At 44.3% G+C, this 26,021-nt stretch overlaps 2 protein-coding genes across 2 annotated transcripts; one reads left to right on the top strand and one right to left on the bottom strand.

Annotated features, from left to right (window-relative positions):
• Positions 1-11,150: 11,150 nt before the first annotated feature.
• On the bottom strand, positions 11,151-16,322 carry LOC125509370 (putative protease Do-like 14). Its single transcript, XM_048674337.1, has 10 exons — positions 16,162-16,322; positions 15,863-16,078; positions 15,589-15,728; positions 15,237-15,515; positions 14,927-15,060; positions 13,625-13,745; positions 13,296-13,388; positions 11,754-11,819; positions 11,574-11,671; positions 11,151-11,423 (listed from the first exon to the last, which is right to left on the bottom strand). The coding sequence occupies exons 1-10, from the start codon at positions 16,235-16,237 to the stop codon at positions 11,345-11,347; spliced, it is 1,302 nt and encodes a 433-aa protein (XP_048530294.1). The 5' UTR covers positions 16,238-16,322; the 3' UTR covers positions 11,151-11,344.
• Positions 16,323-16,483: 161 nt separating this feature from the next.
• LOC125509369 (serine protease HTRA3-like) lies at positions 16,484-25,494 on the top strand. The gene is made up of 13 exons (XM_048674336.1): positions 16,484-16,702; positions 16,784-16,863; positions 16,972-17,275; positions 17,394-17,417; positions 17,539-17,670; positions 17,761-17,885; positions 17,971-18,261; positions 21,625-21,755; positions 22,397-22,517; positions 22,609-22,698; positions 24,816-24,920; positions 25,016-25,107; positions 25,184-25,494. Exons 2-13 carry the CDS (start codon positions 16,801-16,803, stop codon positions 25,257-25,259), a joined length of 1,554 nt encoding a protein of 517 aa, XP_048530293.1. The 5' UTR covers positions 16,484-16,702; positions 16,784-16,800; the 3' UTR covers positions 25,260-25,494.
• Positions 25,495-26,021: the final 527 nt, after the last annotated feature.

Below are 26,021 nucleotides of genomic sequence, written 5' to 3'. Positions count from 1 at the left end.
GCGGCACGGGAGCGAGCGGTCATTTCCCTCCATGTACATATTATTATGATTGTTGTTTTGGTTGTTACATGGATAGATGGATAATATGGGTATGGATGGTGTTTGTTACCTATGGATACTTTCATTGGTGCGCAATGTATCACTTCGTTGATGTGGGTATGGATCTAGTTTAGCTCCACCCATCATTGCCATTCCTAGGCTAGGGTGGTTTTCTGTGTGACATGAATGCGAGTGAATGCAAGTGGCTGGAAGATGAACAACGACAGAGTTGTCTACAAAAGTGGGAAACCGAACAGGTGGCAAGATTAACGCGCGAACAGCCGTCGGGAGATCCATTGGAATGAACCAGCCGAAACGCTATGTTGCTATTAGAATTAATTAACCATGTGTTAATTATGGGATTAATCCCTGCTTGTACTAACCGCAGGCAGTTGTAAAACTACCGCGTCGGTTCCTGCCGAACAGGCACCTTCTTTGAACAGACACCTTTTCCAATGGTGTCCTTTCCCTTGTATAAATAGCAGATGGCATCTAGTAAAGAAGGGGGTGGATTTCATTTTCCTCTTAACATGTTAGGGCATCTCCAGCCATTGGCCCCCCAGGAGGGGCAAAAAATCGCCCCCTAGGGGCGCACCGGCGCTAAATCGCGCACTGGGGGCGTGATGCCCCCCAGTCGTGGCCTCCCACGGGTTTTTAAAATGTTCAAATTCGGCGCAAACACAACGCAAACACGGGCGAGTTCGTTCAAATTTAAACATATTTTGCAAAAAAAAAGAAAAAAACTACCGCGGGCTACCCCCGCCGTCTCCCTCGCCGCCCGCCCATGCGGTTCTACATGCCGAGGAGGCTGTAGAACCGCGTGTAGTCACCGATGCCGCCGCCGTCGTCGTCGTCGCCCCCGCCTACGCCTCCGCCGTCCCTGCCGCATCCCTCCCTCGGTTGGCGCGGCGGGTTGGACGGTCCGGGGGCGTCGTCGTCGTCGCTATCGAGGACGACGACACCGTCCTCGTCCTCGCGCCAACGTTTGCGGGCGGCGATCTCCTCCAGGGCCCGGAGCTGCCGGATCATCTCCTCGCGCAGGTAGTCGTCGGCGACCACCGCATGGCGTCCTCGTCGGAGAAGTCGCGCCGGGCTATCTCCTCGTACTCCGGGGGGAGGCTGGACTCCACCTTGGGCTCGACGAGGGCGTTGGAGCTGTGGGTACGCACGCTGACAGGCGTGTCCTGGGGCTCCAGCTTGACGGGGCGGAGGTGGAGGCAGGGAGAGCCGCCGAACGAGGAGGAGGACACCCCGGTCTCCATGCGCCTCGGCGTCCAGGAGCTTCCCCGGCGGCCTCGGCAGTGTGAGAAGGACGGGGGAGCGGGGTACTCGAGGCACGGCATGTTGCCGCCCTCAATGTACTCGAGGACGGACTCCAACGTGCGCCCGGGCACGCCCCACCACCGACGCCGGCCGGCGGCGTTGAACCTGCCGGAGGGCACGACGCCGTTAGTGGCCTCGAGCTGCTCGTCGTGCCGGCGGCGGAAGTACGACTCCCAGATTGGGCTGTCGGGGACGTACCGGGGCCCCTCCCTCGCCGCACGCGGCAGAGACGAGCGGATGCGTGCGATCTCCGCACGCCGCGCCGCGCCCGGGGGCACTAGCACGCCGTCGGCGCTAATCCTCCACGCCCCGGGCACCCGCATGTCCGGTGGGACCGGGTACTCGGCCTCGAAAAGGAGGCGAGCCTCGTCCTCGTGCAGATGACGGTGCCCGAATCCGTTCGCCGCCACGCCATCGCCTGGGAAACGCTTGGCCATGCTTTCAACTGGTGACGACGAGAGGAGGAAAGGGGGAGAAATGAGCGCGTTGTCGGTGGATGATCGGGGTGAGTCTCTCCGGCGCGCTTGCAGTCGGCTTTTATAGGCGGAGACGCCGCGTGGTAGGCTTGGCCGGCGCGTTACGCGTGGCGTGATTGCGTGGCGGCCGAGGGACGCGTCGCCCAGCCTTCACTGCGCCGCCAGTGAGGCATCAATGAAGGCTGACCAGCGCGGCAGCGCGCGGCAGCTTTGGCATTGGTTCGCCGCGGGAAACGAGGCAATGAGGACGACGAAGGGGCGAGAAGAGAGTAGAGTCACTGACGCGGCGGGCCCGTGGCTCTTCGCGCCAAAAACGATTCGCCCGGCGCCCCCGAGCGACCCCCAGCACGCTGGGTTCGGGTTGGGTCCACCGGCGCCAAATTCGGCCCGAGCCGGCGAAAACTGGGCTCTTAGGGGCGCAACTGGGCCGATTTTTTGGCGCCGGCGGACGAAAAAACGCCTGGGGGGCCTTCTTGGGGGCGCGGCTGAAGATACCCTTATCAGCCCTTTGCTCTCCGACGAGAGAAATAGGCCATCCCAGGCATCGGTTATGTACGCCTGAAACGCCTGCCCGTGGAACCCGGTGCCTCCCCGACTACGGCCCTCGAACAACAACGGCGAGCGGCCTTGGCTTGCCCCGGCGGCGTGGCTTTCGAGCGGCCGGCGTCACTACACGATCAGGCTAATTAGCGCTAATCGCTGTGACCTGTGACGGGTCAACCGGCAACCCCCATTCTGCATAGAGAAGGGAATTTGTCAATAGATTGCTTATTTGATCTTCTCTGCTTGTGATTAATCAAAGATTCAATTATTGATTGATTTTCCTAACATCCTTGCACTTACGAGAATTGCTTCATCCGAGCATGTGGGGATGGAATCAGGACAATGTTCGCAACCTTCCATCGGAAAGACATCAACGGAGGAAAAGACGAATGGAAAAGGCACCCTTGATCAATGGATTGAAAATCCAAACAAGAACTGTAAGCGTGCAGGTAGTCTTCTACAATTCAGGATGTTCTTACCCCTTAATGGATCGACGCTGTCGATTTTGAACGGCACGAGCGGCCTACGGCCAGCAAGAAGCACGTCGGCCCTCTCCGTCCATGCTACGGCTGTAGACTGCGTGAGCGCGACTAGCCGTGACGGCGCGGCCGCTTCTCAGCGGATGACGAGGCCCTCGGCCGTTCCTCCATAGCAACGCCCACCTACATCTGACGCAGCGCCTGCTACCAAGGCCTCACTTGCAGAAGGCATGATGGCGGCCTCTGGCCGGCGCTGGCTGAAGCGCGTGCGCCGCGGTCGCTCCTCCCTCCGGCCATGGCGCAGCCTTCCAGGCCGTCGTTGAGGGTCCCTGTAGCGACTAGACCTCAAACAGTCTGATCTCTGTGCTCCGGTGTCATCTCTGGATCAGTAATGCTGACACCACACAGTACTCGAAGGATTTATAATAGAGTAGCAATCACACACTTATTACATCGAGTGTCTTCATAGAGAGCTTATTACAATAAATATGGCTTAAGGCCATCTAATAACTATAACAGCGGAAGGCTTGGAAGATAAGTGAGTCCATCAACTTCAACGGCATAACTGAGTATAGAACCACGACCTAAAAACCCCTTAATCGTCATCTGAAAAGTCTGCAGCATTAACGTTGCAGTCCGAAACGGGTCAACACATGGAATATGCTGGCAAGGTAACACATAGAGGATAATGTAATGAAACAGCTATACTATATGCATATTTGGCTGGTAGAAAGCTCTATGGTTACAGTTTTGCGTAAAGCCAATTTTTCCCTACTTCAAAGGAATTAATTTAATTACTATCATGGTGGTTGTTAAACATTGAGAATGGTTGACAGCATTCTCAATCCCAATTAAGCATCATCATTAAACAAAACCCAACAAAATTAATTTAGGGTAACATGTTGAGATTCACATGATAATCCTGGTACTAGATACTCAAGATGTCCATAAACGGGGACACGACTAACCATGATTAGTTTATTACACTCTGCAGAGGTTTGCGCACTTTTCCCCACAAGACTCGATCGTCTCCGTTTGGTTTCTCGCACTACATGGTGTTTGAGAAGACGGATGACCGAGACATAGTCTTTCAGAAGCGCTAGCACCTTACGATCGGGTAGACCGTACCACCTACATCCCCTACATCTGCTAGTCTACCACTGTAAGAGTTCGCATGACTTAGTCAACTATGCTAGAGCCCATAATAGCTTGTGGCTGCACACGAAAGTTTCTAGTATGAATAGTCTCATGATCCCTTTGAGCCTGGGTGGCGGTCCAAAAGAATACAGGCAAGTCTTGGAATACCCAGGTGCCTCAATCCACCCAGATGTGTGTTTAAGTTGCCACCTTAGATAAACCATTAATTAACAATCTCACATCTGTCATGGATATCACTCACCCAATCCACGTCTACTAGCATAGCATGGCATAATAAGCAAACGTAGAAGTAACTCCCAAAGATTTGATAATAAACAGGTAATAGGTATTACCTCATCTACTTCCCATCCCACAATTTAATTAGATCCTAATCATGCAATGTTTGAGGATCGATCTAATGCAATAAAACTGGATAGTAAAAAAGATATGATCAAAGTGTTACTTGCCTTGCTGATGATCCGCGAAACCTAGCGATTCGAAGTAACAAGCGGCGCACTCCGGGTACTCTATCGCAAACAAACAAACAAGCATACAATAAGTACTCCTCTAATGCACAGGTAAAACTTAAATAAGAGATCTAACCAGAAGGTTCAACTTAAGAACTCCGGTTTGCAAAAAGAATCAAACCAAACGAAGCAACGAAAGTCAAACGGCGAAAGAAAACAACTTCGTTCTACTAATCTGGATCTAGGGCAAATTTTACAGTAGCAAAAACTTATTTAAGTTGATTAAACGGATAGAGGGTTTCGAGACGAAACTCTAGGCGCTTGAATCGCCTGATTCCGATAAACGAGCGAAAAGTTAAACTAAAAAGAAAATCGGATCAGGAATCGCGATCAGAAAAAACGCGGATTAAATCCGAGAAAAAGAAAAACGACGAACGTTCGCTAGAACGAACGAATAGACAAACGCTCGCTATTTAAATAAACCGGAAAACCGATCTATTTAAAAAACCGACGAAAAACCGACGGAAAAACCGAACGGTTTTTTTTCAAAAAAAATTAATAAAAAAACCGGCGCGGAAATCGAGGCGGCGGCGGACCTCGGGCGGCGGGCGCTAGGGGCGGCGCTAGGGTTCGGCTGGGGTTGGGCCTCTCCCCCCTGGCTTATATATCCTAACGGGCCGGGAGTCCTAGTCGGACACGGCCCTAGGTCGGTTCGTTGTTTTTTTTAAATAATACGCGCAGAAGAAAAATAAAAAGAAATACTAAACGGACTCCAAAAATTCCGAAATAAATTTTCACGGGCTTCTAAAATCAAGCCGCACAAGGTGAACATTTATTTGGGGCCTAAATGCAATTTTGAAAAACGCACATTTTTCCTAAATTCAAATAAAATAATGAAAAACTCTGAAATAAAATCTTATTTGATTTTACTCTTAAATCCTCAATATTTCTTTATTTTGGGAAAGTCATTTTATTCCCTCTCTCATATTTTTTTAATAGAAATAATTGATGATAAAATAAATAAAATCAAATGATCCTATTCTCAAAATTTGAGAAAACTCAAATATGAAAATAATGAATTCCCAACTCTCTCCGTGGGTCCTTGAGTTGCATAGAAATTCTAGGATCAAATCCAAATGCAAATAAAATATGATATGCAATTATGATCTAATGTATAACATTCCAAATTGAAAATTTGGGATGTTACAGTCCCCTTCCCCCGCGCGGCGCTCGCGCCCGTTGTACCCAACGGAAGCTAAGGCACCTCCGGTCGGCGAGCCTGTCTCGAAAGGCTGCTGTGGCATAGAAAAATTCCCCATTGGGATTTCATATCCGCACATGAAAACAAGAGGATAAGGAACCTTATCCCTTCGACATTGTGCATCAAGGTCCTTGCAGTTGCATGAATTTGTAAAACAGGTCGAACAGTGGTCCAGACCGATTGTGCACCGTATCCTATTTCTGGGATTTTGCACATAGGATTCTGTTAACAGTACTATTTACTAGTATTTAACTATTTTAGGCCCTGTTAATTACTGCATTTTCTGTTGAGTTTCAACATTCCAGAAAATATGTGGTTATTATATGTGGCATGTTCAATGTGTTTGCTTTTTAGCAATCCCTATAACATGTCCTATTATTACAACGATATTGTTTTGCGATTGAGATTAAGTTTTCTCGCACAACAATATTGATTTGCGATTGAGAATATTTTTCTCTCGCAAAATAATTTCATAGCGATTGAGATTAATTTTCTCTCGCAAAATATTAATTCACCCTGCTGAATTATCTTGCAACTTGATATAATATCATCTCATTTAATTTGAGGTCTATACAATTCAAGTTTTTCACTTGAATATCAAGTTTGCAACATCATTACTATTCATTATAATAGTGGTGTATTTCTGTTGAGTACGATGTATTTCAGAATGTATGTATCTCCATGTTTGCTACTTGTCGAGATTAATACGTCTATTTGCAATTGAGATTTTGACATTCTTCATGAACATGTCACAACGGTCGAGATTGATTTCTCCCGCACAACAAAACTTGTAAATTTTTGACAATAACATCTACCTCAATATTAGGAAAACACAAGGTAATGATTTGGATTTACTGCCCATGTGCAGAGTAACTCTATTAGTGTGAGATCTGCATGATCTTCAATGTGTTATGTTCCCACAATTGAGGTTGAGCATTTTCAAGTTATACACTTGAGTCAAATTTTTGCATTCTTATTACAAAACCATGATGACTTTTAATTTACTTCTTGTAAATTAATTATCTCTGGTTTGCCCTATAAGTAATCGATGGCTAACAATTTGAGGCACTTGCCCTCAATGGCCACAACTTACTTAAGAGGGTCATGGACATCAAGATCAGTCTTGCATCCCATGGGATAGCGCGTGCAATCCATGCCATGCTACCGGGATGCAAAGGACCTCAAGGGTAATGGTTTGGAACTCATTTCAAACCCTCAACCTGACACCATCAAGCTGTCACGAGACCCTATGAGCATGGAGAGCATGATGGTTGAATATGCATCAACCGACATGTTTGGAGACTATACATTTAGTCCCTTAGTCTCTTTAGTGATCTATTTATTTATGTCCATTTATGATGTTCTAATAAGAACATGATTATTGTTGTCATTATATATTGTATCAGCAATTTGATACAAATTCATTTGTATGTATTCTATATATCCGACATTAATTTTCTTGAGAATCTTCATGTCTATATATAGATTTCTACGGGAGTCATTCCGATGAAAATTGATATGTGCCTTGTGGACATTTGCACCACAAACTCTATACTCAGGGAAGTCCAATGTTTCCACTCTCATTGAAAGGAAGGAGATATTTTAAAATCGCTAGATGCGATGAGGTATTTGTTGGCTCAACTCGAGTCATATTTACTATCCCCGTGGGTACTCGAGTAACGTCGGGATGTTTCATTGCTTCCCAAGTTTAACTCGTACCCTATTAAGCTATAGAGATATTCGTCAAAATGGTTTCCATAGTGAAACCTACGCCAACAACAAAGAGAAATATCTTCTCTTTATCACATGCAACGGATATGGCAAGCACATTCTCTATGTATCATCTGGGTTGTACTACACATATTACAGAACCCGTAGCACATGTTGCATGCGAGATAGTTTTCCAGAGTGTCTTTTGCATGACAAACTTGGCATTCCAGCTTTGGTCATCATTGACATTGGGTTGAAACCGAAACTATCAGCAATTCCAATGGTTTATGATTATTATGATGCTTAATTTTTACAATATTTGGATTTTGTGTGCACTATATGTGACACAGGGAGGCAAATTTTAAGGCTCGCACACCTTAAAGTGTATGCCTAACCACTCAGACTCCTTGAATGCATCAAGTCGAGGTAAATGGCTCTTCCCAACCATTGAGTAGACTATTCAGGTATTCCATGGTTCTAAAAGACATATCTACATGATGGTCTTAAGTGTGTGCTTTATTCACACGAAACCATTGACTTATTATCCTGACAACGATTTCAACCAAATCGAATGGATAACATTGCAGAATTCTCCTTGAGTGCCTTCTCTATGGCCCTCAGATTGAAGTTTAGCAATTTGTCCTAATGTCTAGACTCAAAATGGTTTGGTAGAATCCTATCCAAAGAGTTAAGCTCATTGCATTATCTTTACTTTGTAATTGCAACTTACCAACTTTACGTTGGAGTCATGCAGTTTTACACACTCATGACAGAACTGCATAATATTATTCCCCTCTATCTTTGATATGTGGATATCTACCAAGTATTTCCTATCTGCGGTAATTCGGTTGCATACCGATATCACCACCTGGCGTACATCATTGGCCCCTCAACATATAGTTGGGATCTATGTGAGGAATAACTGTATTACCGTCAATACCTCAGGCCCCTCACATGGTGAGTTATTCAAGGCCAGTATGCTGATTCAATGAGGAACATTTCCAGGCATTAGGGGGAGATTTCAAGTACCATAAAGAATGCCAGGAAATTAGTGGAATGTTCAACACATTTTTGCCTCAAATCCACGTACTCAAAGATCTGAACCATGCGTTCAGAACATTTGCAACACATTGCAAATAACCTGCCAGATTCATTTGCTGACTATAAAGGTGTCACACAATCCTACAATCCTGCAAAATATGCCTGAAAGAGTGAAGGTACCAATAAGAATCACTCCACTCCCCGTTCGAAGCAATAGGGGGAGATGTATGGCAATAGTACATCAGGATTTAGCTTCTTGCAAGCAAGGATATCAAGGCCTGTGAATCAGTAAATGCAAGTCAACTTCACGTTGACAGACACCTAATGGGTAGTATACACCTAGTGGACGGGAAACCTCCACCAACCCAGGTCATAGTGCACACAATGACCGGGACATCAGAATACCCGACTCAATCGCATTAGGAAATCGCGAGCAGTCACCATGGGCAACGATATTTCCATCAACTATATATTGATATATAAATTCTGAAGAAACATATAACCGGAAGTCTACAATTGTCGACATACATTTCTCAACTAGATTGAAAAAACCTTTCAAGTGATTCAGATCCAAAGACCATGGCCATGGCAAAGTGTGAACAACACTCGGACTGAACTCAAGCAAAGGGTATAATCTTGGTAGAAATAATCTTGCTCAATAATGGGAAGGTATTCATAAGCAATACCTACACCAGTTTTCTTCTGAAAACAGAATTGAGAACAACAAGGTGGTGAAATATAGAGCAATTATTGTAGCACAAGGGTTCACGCAGATACCCAACTATTCTCCAGAGGTGGAATCTCTTTCTGATAACTTATATCATTGGCAGCATAAAATCATCTATCTTTGCAGTTGATAGATGTAGTGATTACATATCCATGTGGATCACTAGATTCAGACATATATGATTGATACCCGATGGAATCTCAATTCTGAATCGAAATACAAAATGCAACATACACTGTGTAGAATCAGTAAGTCACCATACGACTTATTGTTGTTGGTACATATGGTACAACCGACGTAGTGGGTTCCTTGTGCACAAGGATTACTCCTACAATGATGATTATCCATATTTGTGTGTCTGCAATTGTGACACATGTAATCATCTAAATGACGGAGTTTAAAATGAAGGATTTGGATAAACCAAAATACCGCTCGTTACTACAACTTGAGCACCTTCATTCATACATTATGATTTACTATGTTGTCTATATCCAAATTATATTGGAGAAATTCATTGTGGACAAATCTTATTCATCCATAACTCTCATGGTAGTTCATTCTCTAGACTAGAGAAAGATCGATTTAGACCAAGAGATGATGGAAATGAGATATTGGGACTCAACGTTCCATAAGCCATTGGATCCACCAAACACAATTGGTTGGTACTTAAGAATATCTTTCAATATCTCCAAGGCATCAAACATTTTGTCCTGGTTTTTCAGTTTCACAGAAATGTGAACACCGATATCATTGGATACATCGATCAGATCCCCACTATGTCAGATCGTAGACAAGCTTAGTGTTCCTACTAGGTGTGGTAGCCCTCTCATGAAGAGTCTTCGAAACAGACATCATGGCTACATCCACCAACCATTATCTCAAAGATAATGTTGCTTGTGTTGCCCGGATGCAAACAGGTTACGTAATAAGCAATATCACTATATTGCATATCTTGTAAGTCAAATCATGTGACTGATTTGTTCACCAAGTCTCTACCAACTTCTACATTCCGAAAATATGTTCATGGAATTGGTATATGATGGCTTCGGAATTTGCAAGAATCATGGGGAGTATCTTCCTGAATTGTTCCTGTTAAAAGCATTATATTATACTCTTTTTCCCTTCATGAATTTACTTTATAGGTTCTCAAGAAGGTTTTTAATGAGGTAATATCAACAAAGACCATATGTCATATTTTCTGTTTTCCCCACCGGAGTTTTTAAGAAAGTATATACGACATATTTATTGTCCTTTAATTCTATGGGTTTTTCTCATATTGAGTTAAACAGACAATAATCATTATATGTTCCGGCATTTTCTTCTTATTTTTCCTATTGGGTTTGAAGGAGTTTTGGCAACATATCAAACACCTCTATCCTCATTTTTCTCACAGGGTTTTGGAGAAAACTTTATCAAGATGATGTCTGCTCACAAGATCAAGCATTGATTAGGGGGAGTGTTAGAATTAATTAACCACGTGTTAATTATGGGATTAATCCCTGCTTGTACTAACCGCAGGCAGTTGTAAAACTGCCGCGTCGGGTTCCTGCCGAACAGGCACCTCCTCTGAACAGACACCTTTTCCAATGATGTCCTTTTCCTTGTATAAATAGCAGATGCCATCTAGTAAAAAAGGGGGTGGATTTCATTTTCCTCTTAACAGTTGCTAAGAAGCAAACGCGCCGGTTCCGACTGAGCAGTCATGGCGCACCGTCATCTCGCGAGGGATTAGCCACATCAAAACATGTTAAAAGGTCATCATGTTTTGCGACTGCTAAAAATTCGATGTGATGCACTTTGGAACGATTCTGTAAAATGATGGTTTTTTGCATTGTGCGACACTTGATGACACCGCCGAGGTGGCTTTGGTTAACAACGCGACATGTCACCATACGTAGTTGGGGCGAGTTTGGATCTAGATGACATGCTTACTACACTTAAAAGAACTTGATGAGAATGACAACTTTTAAAGTTCAAGAAACCATACATTCAGTAAGCTTGTCTTAACTTGATTCGTTCTTTCTCGTACTACTTAGAACAAAACTCTTCAACCTGGGAGCTATTGCCAAATTAGTAGTCAACCGAGCTGTTGCACAGCGATGAAACGAAGTAAAACAACCTACACCTGCTGCTGAAAATCATCAGTCAGAGTCGTCATCAACCCAATCATATATATCCGGGGGGCCCCAGTAATACACTGTTGGCGGGGGCAGTGTCCACCTACAATAGATAACCGATCTCAGCATAAATTTCACCCACATTACATCATGTGAAATAAAAGGAGGAAGTAACGTAAATCATGAGACACAAACGAGAACATGTTTGGGTCCCGAAGTGCATACAAGCGCGACTCTCAGATTGACAGAATACCTGTTGTTCAATAAAGTATCACATTCGCCGGGGGGACGCTCAGCCACTATTAACTTTGCAGCAACCGTTGCCCCGTCCTTGGGTCTCTGTATGAGTGCCTGTTCAGCAACGCACAGATACATTGATGTTAACTTAGTGAATCAACTAAAACACCCCAGGCAGGCGGGTACCTGGACTAACCTTGAGGATGACTGGTCTACGCTCATGCATTGCAACCTCCATTTTGTCCAGGAGCAACGAAGTAAGCTGGGAAATGGGAATGGATGAAAACCATAAGCTCCACACAGTCAAGGGGAACCAATTCAGGGATCGATGAGAACTGATTTGCCGTATACAAAAAGTAGACTACAGGGTTGAACGGACAGCAAGTCAGGTAGAATAGTGGATGTGAAAGGGAAAAGGGAGAGGGGTGGAGGAAGGAAAAGGTTTAGGTAAAGAGGAGCAGGGAAGCAGTAGATACAATATCGCTCACTGAGCGGCCAGACCTCACAGAACCAAATGTGGTTTCATGTCATATAAGTCGTCATTTTATGCTGAATGATGTTTTACTTTATGTAACCTAAATAGGTCAAAATATTCTCTCGACAGACATATGGATATGTAACCCATGAAAAGTACAGACAAAGAGTTGCTGGCATTTGGCTCTCCCATCAAAATTACTTGTCGTTGATCATCAGTTTCTTCAGCTCAATTGCAGCTGAGGGACTTAAGTTTTGATAAGGAGATTGGTACAGACAAAGAGTTGCTGGCATTTGGCTCGCCCATCAAAATTACTTGTCGTTGATCATCAGTTTCTTCAGCTCAATGCAGCTGAGGGACTTAAGTTTTGATAAGGAGATTGCCTACTGCACTAGCGTGCATTACTCTCCTTTTTTTTTTGCGAATGCGTGTGCATTTCTCTCCAGATGGATGATACTATAACGCTTGAAAAGTACATGTAACTCATGAAAAGTACAGACAAAGAGTTGCTGGCATTTGGCTCTCCCATCAAAATTACTTGTCGTTGATCATCAGTTTCTTCAGCTCAATGCAGCTGAGGGACTTAAGTTTTGATAAGGAGATTGCCTACTGCACTAGCGTGCATTACTCTCCTTTTTTTTTCCGAATGCGTGTGCATTTCTCTCCAGATGGATGATACTATAACGCTTGTATGCAGACTGCAATGTTGATACCTTCTTGCTAAGACATACTCTACATAGCATCAGCAAGCAGTTTGAAGCCTAATACTACATCCTAATATTATGAAACATTTCAAGGAAAATCTACTTATATGACATGACATTCATCTATCCAAACTAAATATTTCAATATAGTCCATTAGCAAAAGTTTCAAAGGTTTGCCTACACATATCTCAAAAATGGCACGTATTTCTCACTGGAGGAGTACTTATGAACACACAATTTAAGATCCATCATAAACATCCTAAATTTTAACTAGGTGCAAAGCAATTATAATCACAAAAAACGTATCAAACCGGATTGTATTTATTTGCGTACAATTTCTAAAACCCACAAAATTTATTACGCAATTTCTCTAGGCCTCCCTTCAAAAGTTATGACAACCCAACCCACCAACCCGTAATAGAGACAAAATTAAAATCGGGACTAAAGAAAAAGAGAGTAGGACTGGCAGTGGCAAGAAGGGAAGTGCATTATTTTATGGCAGTATCAATATTGTACACATCCATAGTAGCATAAACATTTCCCATCAAAAAATAATACCTGTGCTATAGAGTGCAAAACAACCCCATCAAGTTGATTAAGGATATCACCAACCTCAACGCCCCCACAATTTGCAGATGATGCTTCAGGAATCTATGAAATATATGTGATCAACAGATTAAGTCAATGCAAACCAAGGACAGAGAAAGAGCAAGCAGAACACAACAACCTGAAATCGTCAGATCATTTACTGAACAGTGTCATCTCATGCTAGTTATCTTGTCAAGTGTCCCAACAAAAGTAATTGCAGTTGATTAAAAGGGAAAGAGTTGAAAAAAGTGGCCTGGGTGTGGGACCGCAGGTTGGAGAATTGGCCGGTGGATAAGTACCATGTCCACAAAAACTCCAGAAGGTGGCTTAGAGAACTTATGGCATATTTCCTCCAGTCTGGCTGATTCCAACAAGTGAAGGGAACGACCCCTTATTCCAAGCCAAGGTTGTTTGACTTCCCTGCACTCACCACAAAATTTCGTTGCATGCATTAATGTTTGGTCATAACAAGTACAGTAAACACCTCACACATAATATGAATTGGACGCCGATAAGTGCCACACGTGTGGGCGTTAGGGAGTCCACCCACACATTTTGTGTGGTGTATAAGAGGAACAGCCCACACACCTATGTGTGGGCAAAACAACTAGCGCCCACACGCCTCTTTTTTTCCCTCCCGATCCCTCTCACACGCGTGCGTGTGGGCGAAGTTGATAACGCACACACGCCCGTATGTCAGGCCTCGTACCTCCTGGTCCCGCACGCCACGCGTGACGGTCACCGCGCGCCCGCAGTTGCCATGGTCCAGACCCTCGTCCATGTTCGTTTAACTGCAGTTGCCATGTCGCTGAACTACGGTTGCCATGTCGGACAACTGCAGTTGCCATGGTTGCTCAACTGCAGTTGCCATGTATGGTCTGATCTAATGTAGTTGCCATGATTTCATAACTTTAGGAGTTGCCACATACTAACACTAGGCAGTTGAATGAGTTGCCATGTGCTCACAAGCATGCTAGGGCAGTTGCCATGTAAAAAGGAAGAGTTGCCATCTGCTTACGTGCACGTTAGGGCAGTTGCCATGTACATGCACGTTAGGGCAGTTGCCATGTACCGTGCAAAAACATATGGCAACTCGGTAAAAGAGAGTTGCCATCTGCTTACGTGCACACTAGGCAGTTGCCGTGTACCCTGCAAAACACATGGCAAACTCGGATAAAAAAAGAGAGTTGCCACCTGCTTATAAAGCACACTAGGGGCAGTTGCCATGTGCACTGCAAAACACATGGCAACTAGCAGCTTGGGTGTGGGAGAGGAGACGGGCGTGTGGGCGAGATGGCAAATGCCCACACACTAGCCCTTGTGTGTGCGTGCAAAGTGGCGTGTGGGCGAACTGCTGAACGCCCACACACCAGCCCCTCCTATGTGGTGAAACGGCCGTGTGGCCGACCGGCTGAACGCCCACACACCAGGCCTGTCCTACGTGGCACTAGAAATATGCCAAGATTCGTGCGCTCACGAACGGACGCAGATCCACGCGTGTGGGCGAGATGCAAACGCCCACACGTGTGGGCGTTAACATTTCCGTATGAATTATGCTAGAAGGTGAAGAAAAAACTGATAAGTTGAACACAATAACTTACCCATATGCTTTGAAGTGTCTCAGGCATCGCCCAACAATCTGAACTGGCAAGAAGGGGGTGGTTCTCTCATCTATGAAATTCATCCCAAGAATCCTTTTCTCTAAATCCACCAGAAGCCCCCCAATAAAAAAATTCTGGAATAGCGATATAAATAATTGAACATGAACAAGTATTCATTAAATGAGATCTATAAGAAACACACCCATAGAAATATGAGCACTTGTGGAGCTTTAGTTTCTATCAACACAAGCAGAACCAGAGCTCCCTAAGAGTAGTATTGAATCTGTTATCCTTTTAAATAAACTTTTACCTGCTCAAATTGGCAAGTGCTGACCATGAGTTCATCGCAATCTAACTCGCAAGCTGCGCGGAGTGTCTCCCCACGTTTCATCTGCAACCTCCCAGACTCAAATTTCCTGGCAACAGCAACCACCAGACCAGGCGTCAAGAAATAGGAGTCTGGGAGGTCGTTGAGCATCGCCGCGGGGAGTTTGGCTCGCGCAATGGAAACAATGGCGACATTATACAGCAAGTCGTACATGAGCAACCGCCCCTTCACAACCTTCTTGTTATGCAGGAGCACCTCGATCTGCAACCCTCACCAATCAATCAGCACATTATGAAGAAACAGAGCAACTGATGGAGGCAGGCAATCTGCTGACCTTGACGGCGTGCGGTTCGTGCACCTCGGTGTCACTTTCGGGCTTCCTGATGAGAGATGCAGATGTTATGATCCAGGTGGCAGAGCCCTCATGAGCGACGACCGTGCCCGTGCAGGCGAAGGTGGACGGAGGATCCCCATCTGCCCAGTTGGAAAGGCCAAGAGACAAATTGCTCGCGTCGCGTGAGAGTTAGGCAGTATAGAATACTACTACTGTAATAAGATACTAGGACATCGCATATCCGCAATAATCCGCAAGGGCAACAAGAAATTACCAGTGGAGGCGGATATGGAGACGACGGACTTGCACACGCTCAGCGCCGCGTCCCTCGCCCTCAAGCCCTCGGCGCTGAAATCGTTGTCGTCGTCCGAGTTGCTCTCGCCGTCGTGGTCGGAGGAGGAGGAGGGGGAGGGAGGGCAAGCGGGCTTCGGCTTCGGCTCCGGCTCCGATTGAGTGCCATGGCCGAACAGCAAGAACACCAGGCGGGCAGCTGCTAGGTCAGAAAGAAAGAATAATTAGTTACTCTGGAAGCACGAGGCAGGTGGGGGCGCGGCGCATCGAAGCCCCCTGTACCTTTGGCTTCTTTTTCCAGGTCTCGTTGTTCCCCTTCTTCCTGATTTCTCTTCTTCTTCGGCGGCATCTCCTCCATTGCCGCCGGCGACCGGGTCAAGTTGGAGAGCGGGTCGGGGTCGGAACTTGGAGGAGAAAGCGGTCACTTAAAGAAATACTAGCAGCCATATTTTTTATTATAACAGAATATAAGAAGACATCGTTTGTCTCCTTCTGACTTCTGAGTTCTGACCCCCCATTGGTAACACGGCCCGTCGAATCTCTGCCCTCCAGATCACGCTCCGGAGCATCTCAACCATCCAAACCCACCTCCTCTCCTCCGCAGGGCCCCGCCCGACTCCACCCTCCCGCGATCCCTACCTTTCCCCTCCCCTCTCGTCTCCTCTCCTCTCTCATGCTCCGACCTGCCCAACCCCGAATCCAACCCAGTGCATCTCTTTGCTAATCCGCCGACTCTGTGCATCCGCCGCTGTGCGCCGCCATCGCCGCCCCCGTTCTACCTCGGTGCGTACCTGCTCTCTCCACCCCGACATCGATTTTTCAGGTATGCGCTCTTAATCCCCACTCCCCAGCTCCCCCGCCCAAAAAAAAAACCAACTTTTTGGCATATCTCTGGTGGATGCAGCCCCTCATAGCCGGCACATGGAGGAGATCATCCCAGTAGGCCGCGAACATGTATCCCCGCAGACCCCACTCACGGAAGTGGTAATCTCTCTCTCTCTCTCTCTCTCTCTCTCTCTCTAGCCCAAATAATTACTGTCACGCATAGAGGAGTTGTATAATTTCTTAACGATTCTAATTTCTCGTGCCCAGATATCAACCAGTGAAACCACCTCTGGCGTCGATGAGCTATGTGCAGGAGATTTCTACAATCTTCGCGGCGTTGATGACGACACAAAGGCAAGTAAGAAGCGACAGCTGAGGATGAGAGAGGAACGGATACAAAACAGACGCTTAAAGAAGCAACGTAAAAGAAGGGAGGCTCAAGAAACCGTGGAGAGGGCCCTCAAGCTAAGAGAGGAACTGCGTCAAAACAGGCTCGATTTCGAGGCGTCGGTAAAGGGCAGAGAGGACGAGTTCTACTACACCCCTCGGTGGAGGAGGGCAGTCCCTGTTGGTGGGCAATTCACCCTCTTCCCTCCTACAGTTATTCTTGTCTTCCTTCTTTTAAATACTGTATATACAAGTTGTTCTTCCCTTTGTAATAACTTTGTCGCTATACCAACTTATTGCAGATAAGGTCAAAAAACCATTACCAGGTTATTTGCTTCTCTTGTCATTGTATTTATACCTATATATATATATATGAACAAGGAACAAGTTTCGTTTATCCTCTAGTGCTCCGTGTTTAGTGAAGGGTGTTGCTTTTTGATTTTTAAGATTTTGAATGGATTCCGTATGATTCGATGGATGAGTTTGGGAGAGTATCTGAGCTCAAGCATACAAGTTGGAGAGTTGAGGAACTCACATTACAACTGGCTAAGTCTATTGTCGGACTTGAGTCATATTCAGGTGAAACTTTTTATGTCAGCATGTTATTATTTATGTTAAGTAGTATCAATTTTGCTATGCCACAACAAGTTCTATTTCTGTTCCCTGCAGGAAACAAGCATCTTTTCTCTTGCTCCGGAACTATTGTCGAGTATCTCATGGGTACTGGTTATGTGGTAACATCTGCAAGTTTAGTTAAATGGCCACACCAAGATAAGCAGGCTGATCAACTTAAGGTTGCTGCATTCTTTTGCTTTCTTCATTATCGTATTATTATCATCTAAACAATCAACTTACTTTGCTATCTGATATTTTTTCTAGATCGATGTACATTTACCAAGTGGAGAAGTACTCAAGGGCTCAGTCTCAAATGTTGATTTTTCTTACAACATATGTGTGGTTGAAGTCCCTTCAACTTTGCAGCTGCCAACGAAAAGATTCAGTGCTGACACTAGAATTTTCAATTTTTATGAGCGCCATCCAAAAGATGTTGTAGCTGTAGGCCGTCTTTGTAAGCCTTGGAGCTTGAACGCTGCTTTGGGGAAACTGGTTCCAAAAAGAAGCCAGTTTGATTGTGAAGAGCTTCTTGTTTCATCTTGCAGGATTTCAAAGGTAATCCAAACGACTGAAGTCATTATGCAAATTGATATCTGACACAACAATTATATAGTTTACTTAAAAACATATAATGCAGATTTGGTGTGTTTGGTTCCTTATTTGAGCACCATCGGTAGAACTGTAGCAACCTTGATCTTAGGTTTTCGTTGCATATCCATAACTGATATTGGAAGGACATTATAGTATCCCATGCATTAATTATGGCAACATCCCATATGAACTTGTTCAGAAAAACTGATTATATACCAAGTTTTCAAACCTATTAATCATAACCAACTAATTATTTGGGTAAACCATTTCATAAAACCACCTCTGTTCCATTTTATTATTTCGGAAAACCACTCTTTAAAAACTGACAGTTGTATGCCCACCTCTCAGTGACACAAAGAAATTGGGTACTAGTTTTCTGGAACTATGTTGTTCATGGATGGGAGACAACAGCCACTGTCATGTGCTAAACTGGGTAAAGGTCCGGAGACCAGGGATAGAGCACCCACCCTCATTTAGGGCTGTCAGGGCTCAACCCTGAGAGGCTCGGAGGTTTTGTTAGTGTCTTTTTGTTAATGATGGCTTGATTATAAATGAGTACTTCATGTTCCTTTTATATGGAATTCTTGACTTGATGGCTCAGAAACTAATGTCCAACTTAAATGAAATATCTCTAATTGAAAGTAAACTAATCTCATCTCTTATCTATATTTTATTAACTATTTAGGTCTGTATCGTTAACTTTCTAAAGGCAATCCTTATTTCTTTATTTGATTGGATGAGTTTAGGATCTATTGTGCTACAGCTCCACCCGCTACAGTATGTGTGAACACTGACCATACTATTTCCATAATTTGGGCTAGGGGCTGGTTCGCCCATGACTGCCACAATTCTAAAAATCCTGGTTCTCTGAAAGTGTGGAAAAGGTTGTTGTTTTGTGGAACTGCTCATTAGAGTGGCTCCTTATAGTTTGGAAGAAAAGGTGCAATTTAAGAAATTTACTTAATTGTTTTGGTACTACAGTGAAACTGCTCATTAGAGTGGCTCCTTATAGTTTGGAAGAAAAGGTGCAATTTAAGAAATTTACTTAATTGTTTTGATACTACAGTGAAACTGCTCATTAGAATTTTGTTAGCTTGCGCCTCCATAGGTATTAGTGTGATCGTCCCATAGTTCAGCTTCAAGTTATGGTGCCTTTCCACATTTAGAGAGAGCAGTTTGTACCAGTATTTCTTGTATGAAGTTCCAGAAATTTCTTGCAAAAGAAAATGGTGCATCATTCCTATAGCACTATATAATTACCTGTTTCGCAATTCATATTAGCTACGCCCAGCGCATCGGATTCGATGGGGATGCATATCTCCGATTTGCAAATTGTAGAAGGGGTTTGTGAACCCGATGATTCCGATTCGCTAACTCTAGTATGCAGCGTATTTTTCTCTTTATGGAGATGAGCACACTAGGTGGGCCACATATTTTATTATACATCTGATTCATACCTAACAAAAGAACAGCCACCAGGCCCACTAGAGAATGGGAACCTAATCTGCTGGCTTCACATCCAGACTTCCTAGTCCTTGTGATCCCTGGTGGTACACAGGCACACATCTTTGGCTGCATTCGGCGTTGCAATGGATTATGGTAATCCAGCTTTTCCCTATTTTGGTCTTTGTTTAGCCAACTTATCTCTAATTCCTTCCTAAAAAAACACTTATCTCTAGTTCTATGACTATTTTCCCACATCCGATAATAAAATAAGCACAGCATAGTCCAGCAACCGCAAATTGAGCCTTCTCCTACCCCGACGCTGCAGGCACATAACTTTCCTCAGTTCTTCTGCTAGCTCGCCATCTCCTTAATACACATATGCCTCCCTGCCTGCTCTGTCCCATGGTGCTTGTGCTCTGGTGGATGGAGGAGAGGAGCCTCATCCAGGCATCTATCGACGCTGCACGGGAGGTGCTGCGACAGACCAGCAGCCATGTATGCGCTGATGTCGTCACTCGGATAGCCCTGTCAACTCAGGAAAGCTGCAGCGGTGTCTAGCCTGTAATAGCTGCCGCAGTGATTCCATTTTTGCGGTTCACTTGAGATTGACGTATCGTGAGCGAATGTCCACCGATCTGTACCGATTTCGAACACTGGTCTAGATCTATCAATTGATCTAGATCTGGGTTCGAAGCCCATTCCACCGAATCCAGTATCTATGGTTTTATCTTTCTGAATTCAATGGCAATGCAATATTCCTCTGTGAAACAAGTCTGAGAGTCATTGTCAGTTGCCACGTTTGCCGATGAGTTTTGGAGAACTATGATAAGATGTACTGTATTCTACTCCCTCCGTTCCGAATTACTTGTCTTAGATTTGTCTAGATACGAATGTATCTAGCACTAAAATGAGTCTAGATACATCCGTATCTAGACAAATCCAAGACAAGTAATTTAGAACGGAGGGAGTACACGATAGCGGCTTCTCCCTACAATACCCTGGGGTATTGTGTGTGCCCGCACCCTGTCATATAAGGGAATGACTCAGGGTAGACAAAGCAAGTACCCTGCAAGTATCTGGGGTCTAAACCAATCAAGGAGATATTTCCCATAATTCAAGGAGATATTTTCCTTCAGGAGGTACTCTCCATGACTACCACTCAGAGAAGAAGTCGGAAGCCTTGACTGCCAAGACTCATCATCGTCTCCATCATGGGAGATATTCCCCATATATAGAAGACCTCGGAGACCCCAACATAGGGGGATGGTTAAACTCACAAGAGAAGCAACTCAACACCGCAATGCCTAGCTTGTAGATCCAATCTAGTTCTTGTAATCCGTAACCTCGCATCAATGTACACAACTACACATGGCAGAATGTAGGGCTAGTATCCAACATGGGGCCCTGAACCTGGGTATATAATTGTCTCCATCGTCTCCGAAGTCTACGACAGTGTCCCCTCATTGCCTGACTCGACACCTAAATTGTATGTATACCTTCGTGTACAGGATCGGCGGAATTAATCACCAACAACATTCTTCGTTCAGAGATTCTTAGACAAATCTTTGAAAGGACAGCCTGTGGTCTGTGTTTACCACTGTCTATGGTTAGCCTACCTGCTACCGCAGCTTGCCTGCAAGGAATGTTTGTTAATCCAAGACGTATGAGCATTTGCACTGAAGAACTTATCAAAAATTTAATTGGTTACAGTTTCTTATATCACCAACTCTGTTTTGAATGACAATATTTATTAGTTAAGTGTCCATGTTGAAGTTTTTCAGCTGTGCCACGGATATAAATCTGCCGGAATGTTACATGTTAGGAAATTTCTTCATAATTGGTCATCCACGTTTGCCACAGTGATAATTGCATTTCTTGCAGAGAGGTGTTGGGGGTCCTCTGATGGATTTTGATGGAAATATCATCGGCATGAACTTCTATGACAAGAAAGAGACCCCTTTCCTTCCAGGTTTCATTGTGTTGAAGTGTTTGCAGCACTTCAATGATTTCAAGTATGTCTTTTGTTACTTATGTTTTGTTAAAAGGAAGTATCAAGTAGGCTTGCATTTTCTAGCCCATAGTTAGAGTCACAATAGTGATTGTCAAAATATGTTATGTGTAATATTGAAGTGACTAGGCTATTTTTAGATTTCTAGTTTGAAGTTTAGTGTTTCGTATTTCTTAGTAATTTTCCTTGTGGAGATTCTGTCGATGGTTCAAACATTACCAACAGTTGTGTGTTAACTATAGTTAGATTGAGCTACCGACAGAGCATAAAGCAGCAATAGAACTTTGTTTCTTTATGACAAATGTTTTTAGCCATATCTAACTGTATGACCTCCTATACTGCTCTATGTTTTCAGTGCTCTCTAATGGTCAATCTGGGCAAGTTATCTGAAAAGATGAATGCACAGTTTAAACACCCCTCTTGTTATATACTAACTTTGGTTCAACAATGTCAATATTCTCATTTTAATGTGTGGTATGTTGGAAGCTCTTCTTTCTTCGCTAGTACTTCATTGTCCCACGTTTTCATTACTCTAATTAAGCTACACCTTCATTGATATATTGTAGGCAAGTTAGTAAGAAGTGTGGTCTATTATTGCTGCACTTTATAGCGTTGTTTATTAAAATAAACTATGTCATGACACAGGAAGGTCATACGACCATTGCATGGACTGCGAGTTAGAACTCTTCACGAAGATGAACAGCTTACTGCACTTGAAAAGATACATCATGGGTTCCCTGAGGTCCGTGGTGTGATCGTGGAGAAGGTGTGCATTTTTTCTGCTGCGCTTCATTCTTGCATTGATCCACAAAATTGGGAGTTCCATATTTTTCTTAATCTTACGAGTTGTGTTGCAGGTTGAAGTACCTTCAGCTGAACATTCTGAGATAAAGGTCGGGGATATCATCACTCATGTTAATGATGTACCTTTCTCCAGCGCTGCAGAGGTTTGTATCCTTGTAACATTAAGGTTATTATTATGTGCATGAAGAAATTGCTGAAGAAGGCGTTTGGTTGATGGGAAATGGGATGTGGGAATGGGAAAACGACTTCACTCCCTTGTTTGGTTCACAGGATATGAAAAATATAGGTTGGGATTGGAAAAGATGCCATTTTTCCTACTCCTGTAATCCCAGAGGAGGGAATTGTCGGTATGTGATCTAGATCGAGAATTAACTTTCATCTTTCTCAACCCGTGGATGGCCCTTCTTCCTTGACAGTATACTAAATTACTTGCCTTGATGCCCATGGGTCAATCCCCATCATGGCATGTGTCATCGTGTCACTGGTTGCCGGCACCCTTGGACTAGTCACCTGCTCTGGCCATATGTGTCACCCAGGTGCTCGGCATCTTCCTTGTTGCTTGATAGCACCAGCCGATCTCGCCTTACATTGCTGCGCACTCTCCCTAGCAGCACCCAATCACGGTCATCGCATATGGTTGAGTTGAGCCTCCTCCTTTGTTGCCTCCTGGGGTATCGTCTTGACCACCCCTCATGTTATCGAACACAGCTGGTGCATTCCAAGTTCCATTGTCTATCACCCATCAGATGCTGCTGCTCTAGATTCATGTTAGAGGTTACACTACTCAGTCTTCAGCTCCTTTTGGTGCCGGGCTGCTACTCCAATTGGGGTTATGGGAACACTACTTGTGCTAGTTGCTGGAGGTTCCCGCTGCTTGATCTGTATCCTGTGATACTCAGTTTTGATCTAGGACTCGTCGCTAAGAATGAAGCAGCTTGCAAAGTGTGAGGCAACTAGGTTCTTGGAATCACATTTGATCTTTTTAATGTTTTTCTGATATATGAAACCCACCTTTTTTTATTGGGAAATGCTTACCTTCAGCCGGCAGATCGCTCCAGTGCGACCTGCCCCCTCCTCTGTGTGACGTGTGTATGGGTGTCTTTTGCGTCTATCTTTCTGCAACATTATGTGTGTTGCAAAATTGCTTTCCGCAACAACAACCATGTTGCAAAAAATAAAGACGAAAAAAACTACAAATATTTTCTGCAACTTTGTCTGTGTTGCAATTTTTTTCACGCAACAACATCCATGTTGCAAAAATAGTGAAGAAAAAATTTCTGCAACATTACCTATGTTGCAAAAGATTTCTGCAACATAATATTTGTTGCAAAGTATTCTGCAACACTAGCCTTGTTGCAATGATGAGAACAACATTGGACGCTGGATGGTTGTACATCTACGGTTGGCGAGGCGGCGGATCTTTTAGAAAGATCCTAAAAGATCCGCTGGCCGACGCGTAGCGCGGCCCTTTTTTATTTTGTCTTGGTCTCATAAAATTTAATTCCTACCTCAGTATATGCAGTTGTGAGAATATCACTAAGTTGTTGCGCCCCGAAACCCACTTTCATATCCCACCTGATATCCCAATTCCAAACCCATCATGCAACCAAAGCCCAAATGCCACTTCAGAGGCCATGTCCAAGGTCCAAGGAGGCAAGGACTAGTCCTACCAAAACCTGAAAACAAGTATACCAAAATGTTATAGATACAAGTCTTGGCAGTAAACTTATGGCATCTCCGGTCAGCAGCACTGACCCTAGGATGTGCAAGACTCAGGGAGCAAAACCCGAGACACACACGTGGCCATCTAGTAATGGACAAATAAACCTCATATTGCTCTCGGAGAATTAGGGTTTACAAAAGAAGCGTGACCCCCTTCCTCTCTACCCTTGGGCTCCTATTTGTAGGAAGGTGTCTAAAGGGGTGTACTTTGGCCGTTTGCCTTCCTCCATGACTGCGGAGCACATGCTGCAGGATCTCGACCATATGCGGGGGTGTCAGTCCTGCAGGGACATCGGCCATGATGGCATGCATCTGAAAGAAAGGGGGGAGGCGGGTAGGTTCCTTGTTGGTGAAGTGTGGGTTTGGGGTAATGCTGGGACTGTCCCCCGGACACAAATACGAAGATATGTAGTAGCATTAGAAAAGCAGATATGGCATCACTGGTGGCATCATTAGTAGGTTCCATCTGGTTAACACCAGGAACTGTTGTTAATTTGCACAATGTTGTTTGACAACATATATGTTTTCTGCTTGTCAGCTGGGGGGCATACTGCTGGATACGTGCGCTCAGCACATGCTGCAGAGACAGAAATTGGACCCAACAAAAGGCGGAAACCAGATGGAAACAGTGATAAGCCTCAAGGTTTGGTGTAAATATTAGTGCATAAAGTGTTTGCTATGATTCTCACTGACGTGCTGATTGTAGCTTCTTGTGTCCTATTTGTATATCCCATCCAGTTTGATGTGAAAACAGTGAGAGGTCGCAGATCTGAAGCCACAACCAGAACAATCGACGTCAGCAGGTTTAATCCTACTGGTGGATTCAACAGGTAATTTAGTCGTGTATGAACTAAGAAACAGTCTAGTTCGTTAGTATTTTTGTGTTGATATATCGTTTGCTCGCAGGTGGCCGCTTGGGAGACTTTATTTTATTCGGCGGGTTGAGAACGGAACCCTTTTCACCGAAAAGCACCGTGGCTAACAGGGAATCAACTTCATTTTGCCCCTTATGGTTAGAGCTGATTTGTATCCCGCTGGAGTAGTAATTAGGATTAGTGTTCAGTCAGGATTGATACTACTTTGAGCAGACCATTTTCTTTTGCAAGGACAAATTTGGCAAACTTACTCGCAGACTGAAGGAACTACCTTGAATTCTATTTAAGATATACTAGTAATAATCCGGTATTTATTTCTTCCAGGGAAATATTTTTGGAAAATTCTAAGCAGCAAGTAGCAGCTGTCTTCCTATGGTATGTGGCTGCTGTCCAATGGGATTTTGCCTATATAGGAAGAGCACATGCTTGCAGGAAGCTTACACATGTAGATATCGTAACATAATTGCTAAATCCGAATTTTAAAAATTATTTATCTTGCAAACCATTAATATCATCAGTTTGGCTAAAGCACATCTAGATGTGCTCTAAGTATTGCACATCTAAGTCCTATGTCATTGATTTACTCTAATATTCGTGCAAGCATTTTCTTCTGTCTTTTTTCTTTTTCTTTCTAGTTTGATGTGCAATAACTAGGGCACATCTAGATGTGCTAGACAGAGCCATCATCTCATTAGCGATCCAACTTTACCTATGTGTTTGCCTTACCGGGGGCTATGAAACATGAACCCATGTTGACATGTTTTTGTGAAAAGAAGTTGTTGCTATCAGTTGCCAGATTATGTCATCGCACTTGCCATTTTAAGTTGGAACATTTGTCAAAACTTACTCCATGGATACCCAAGAGAACA

This window comes from Triticum urartu, chromosome 5 (genome assembly GCF_003073215.2).
Source record: "Triticum urartu cultivar G1812 chromosome 5, Tu2.1, whole genome shotgun sequence".
Taxonomy (NCBI): Eukaryota; Viridiplantae; Streptophyta; class Magnoliopsida; order Poales; family Poaceae; genus Triticum; species Triticum urartu.
This window is presented reverse-complemented; position numbering and strand designations above follow the sequence as displayed.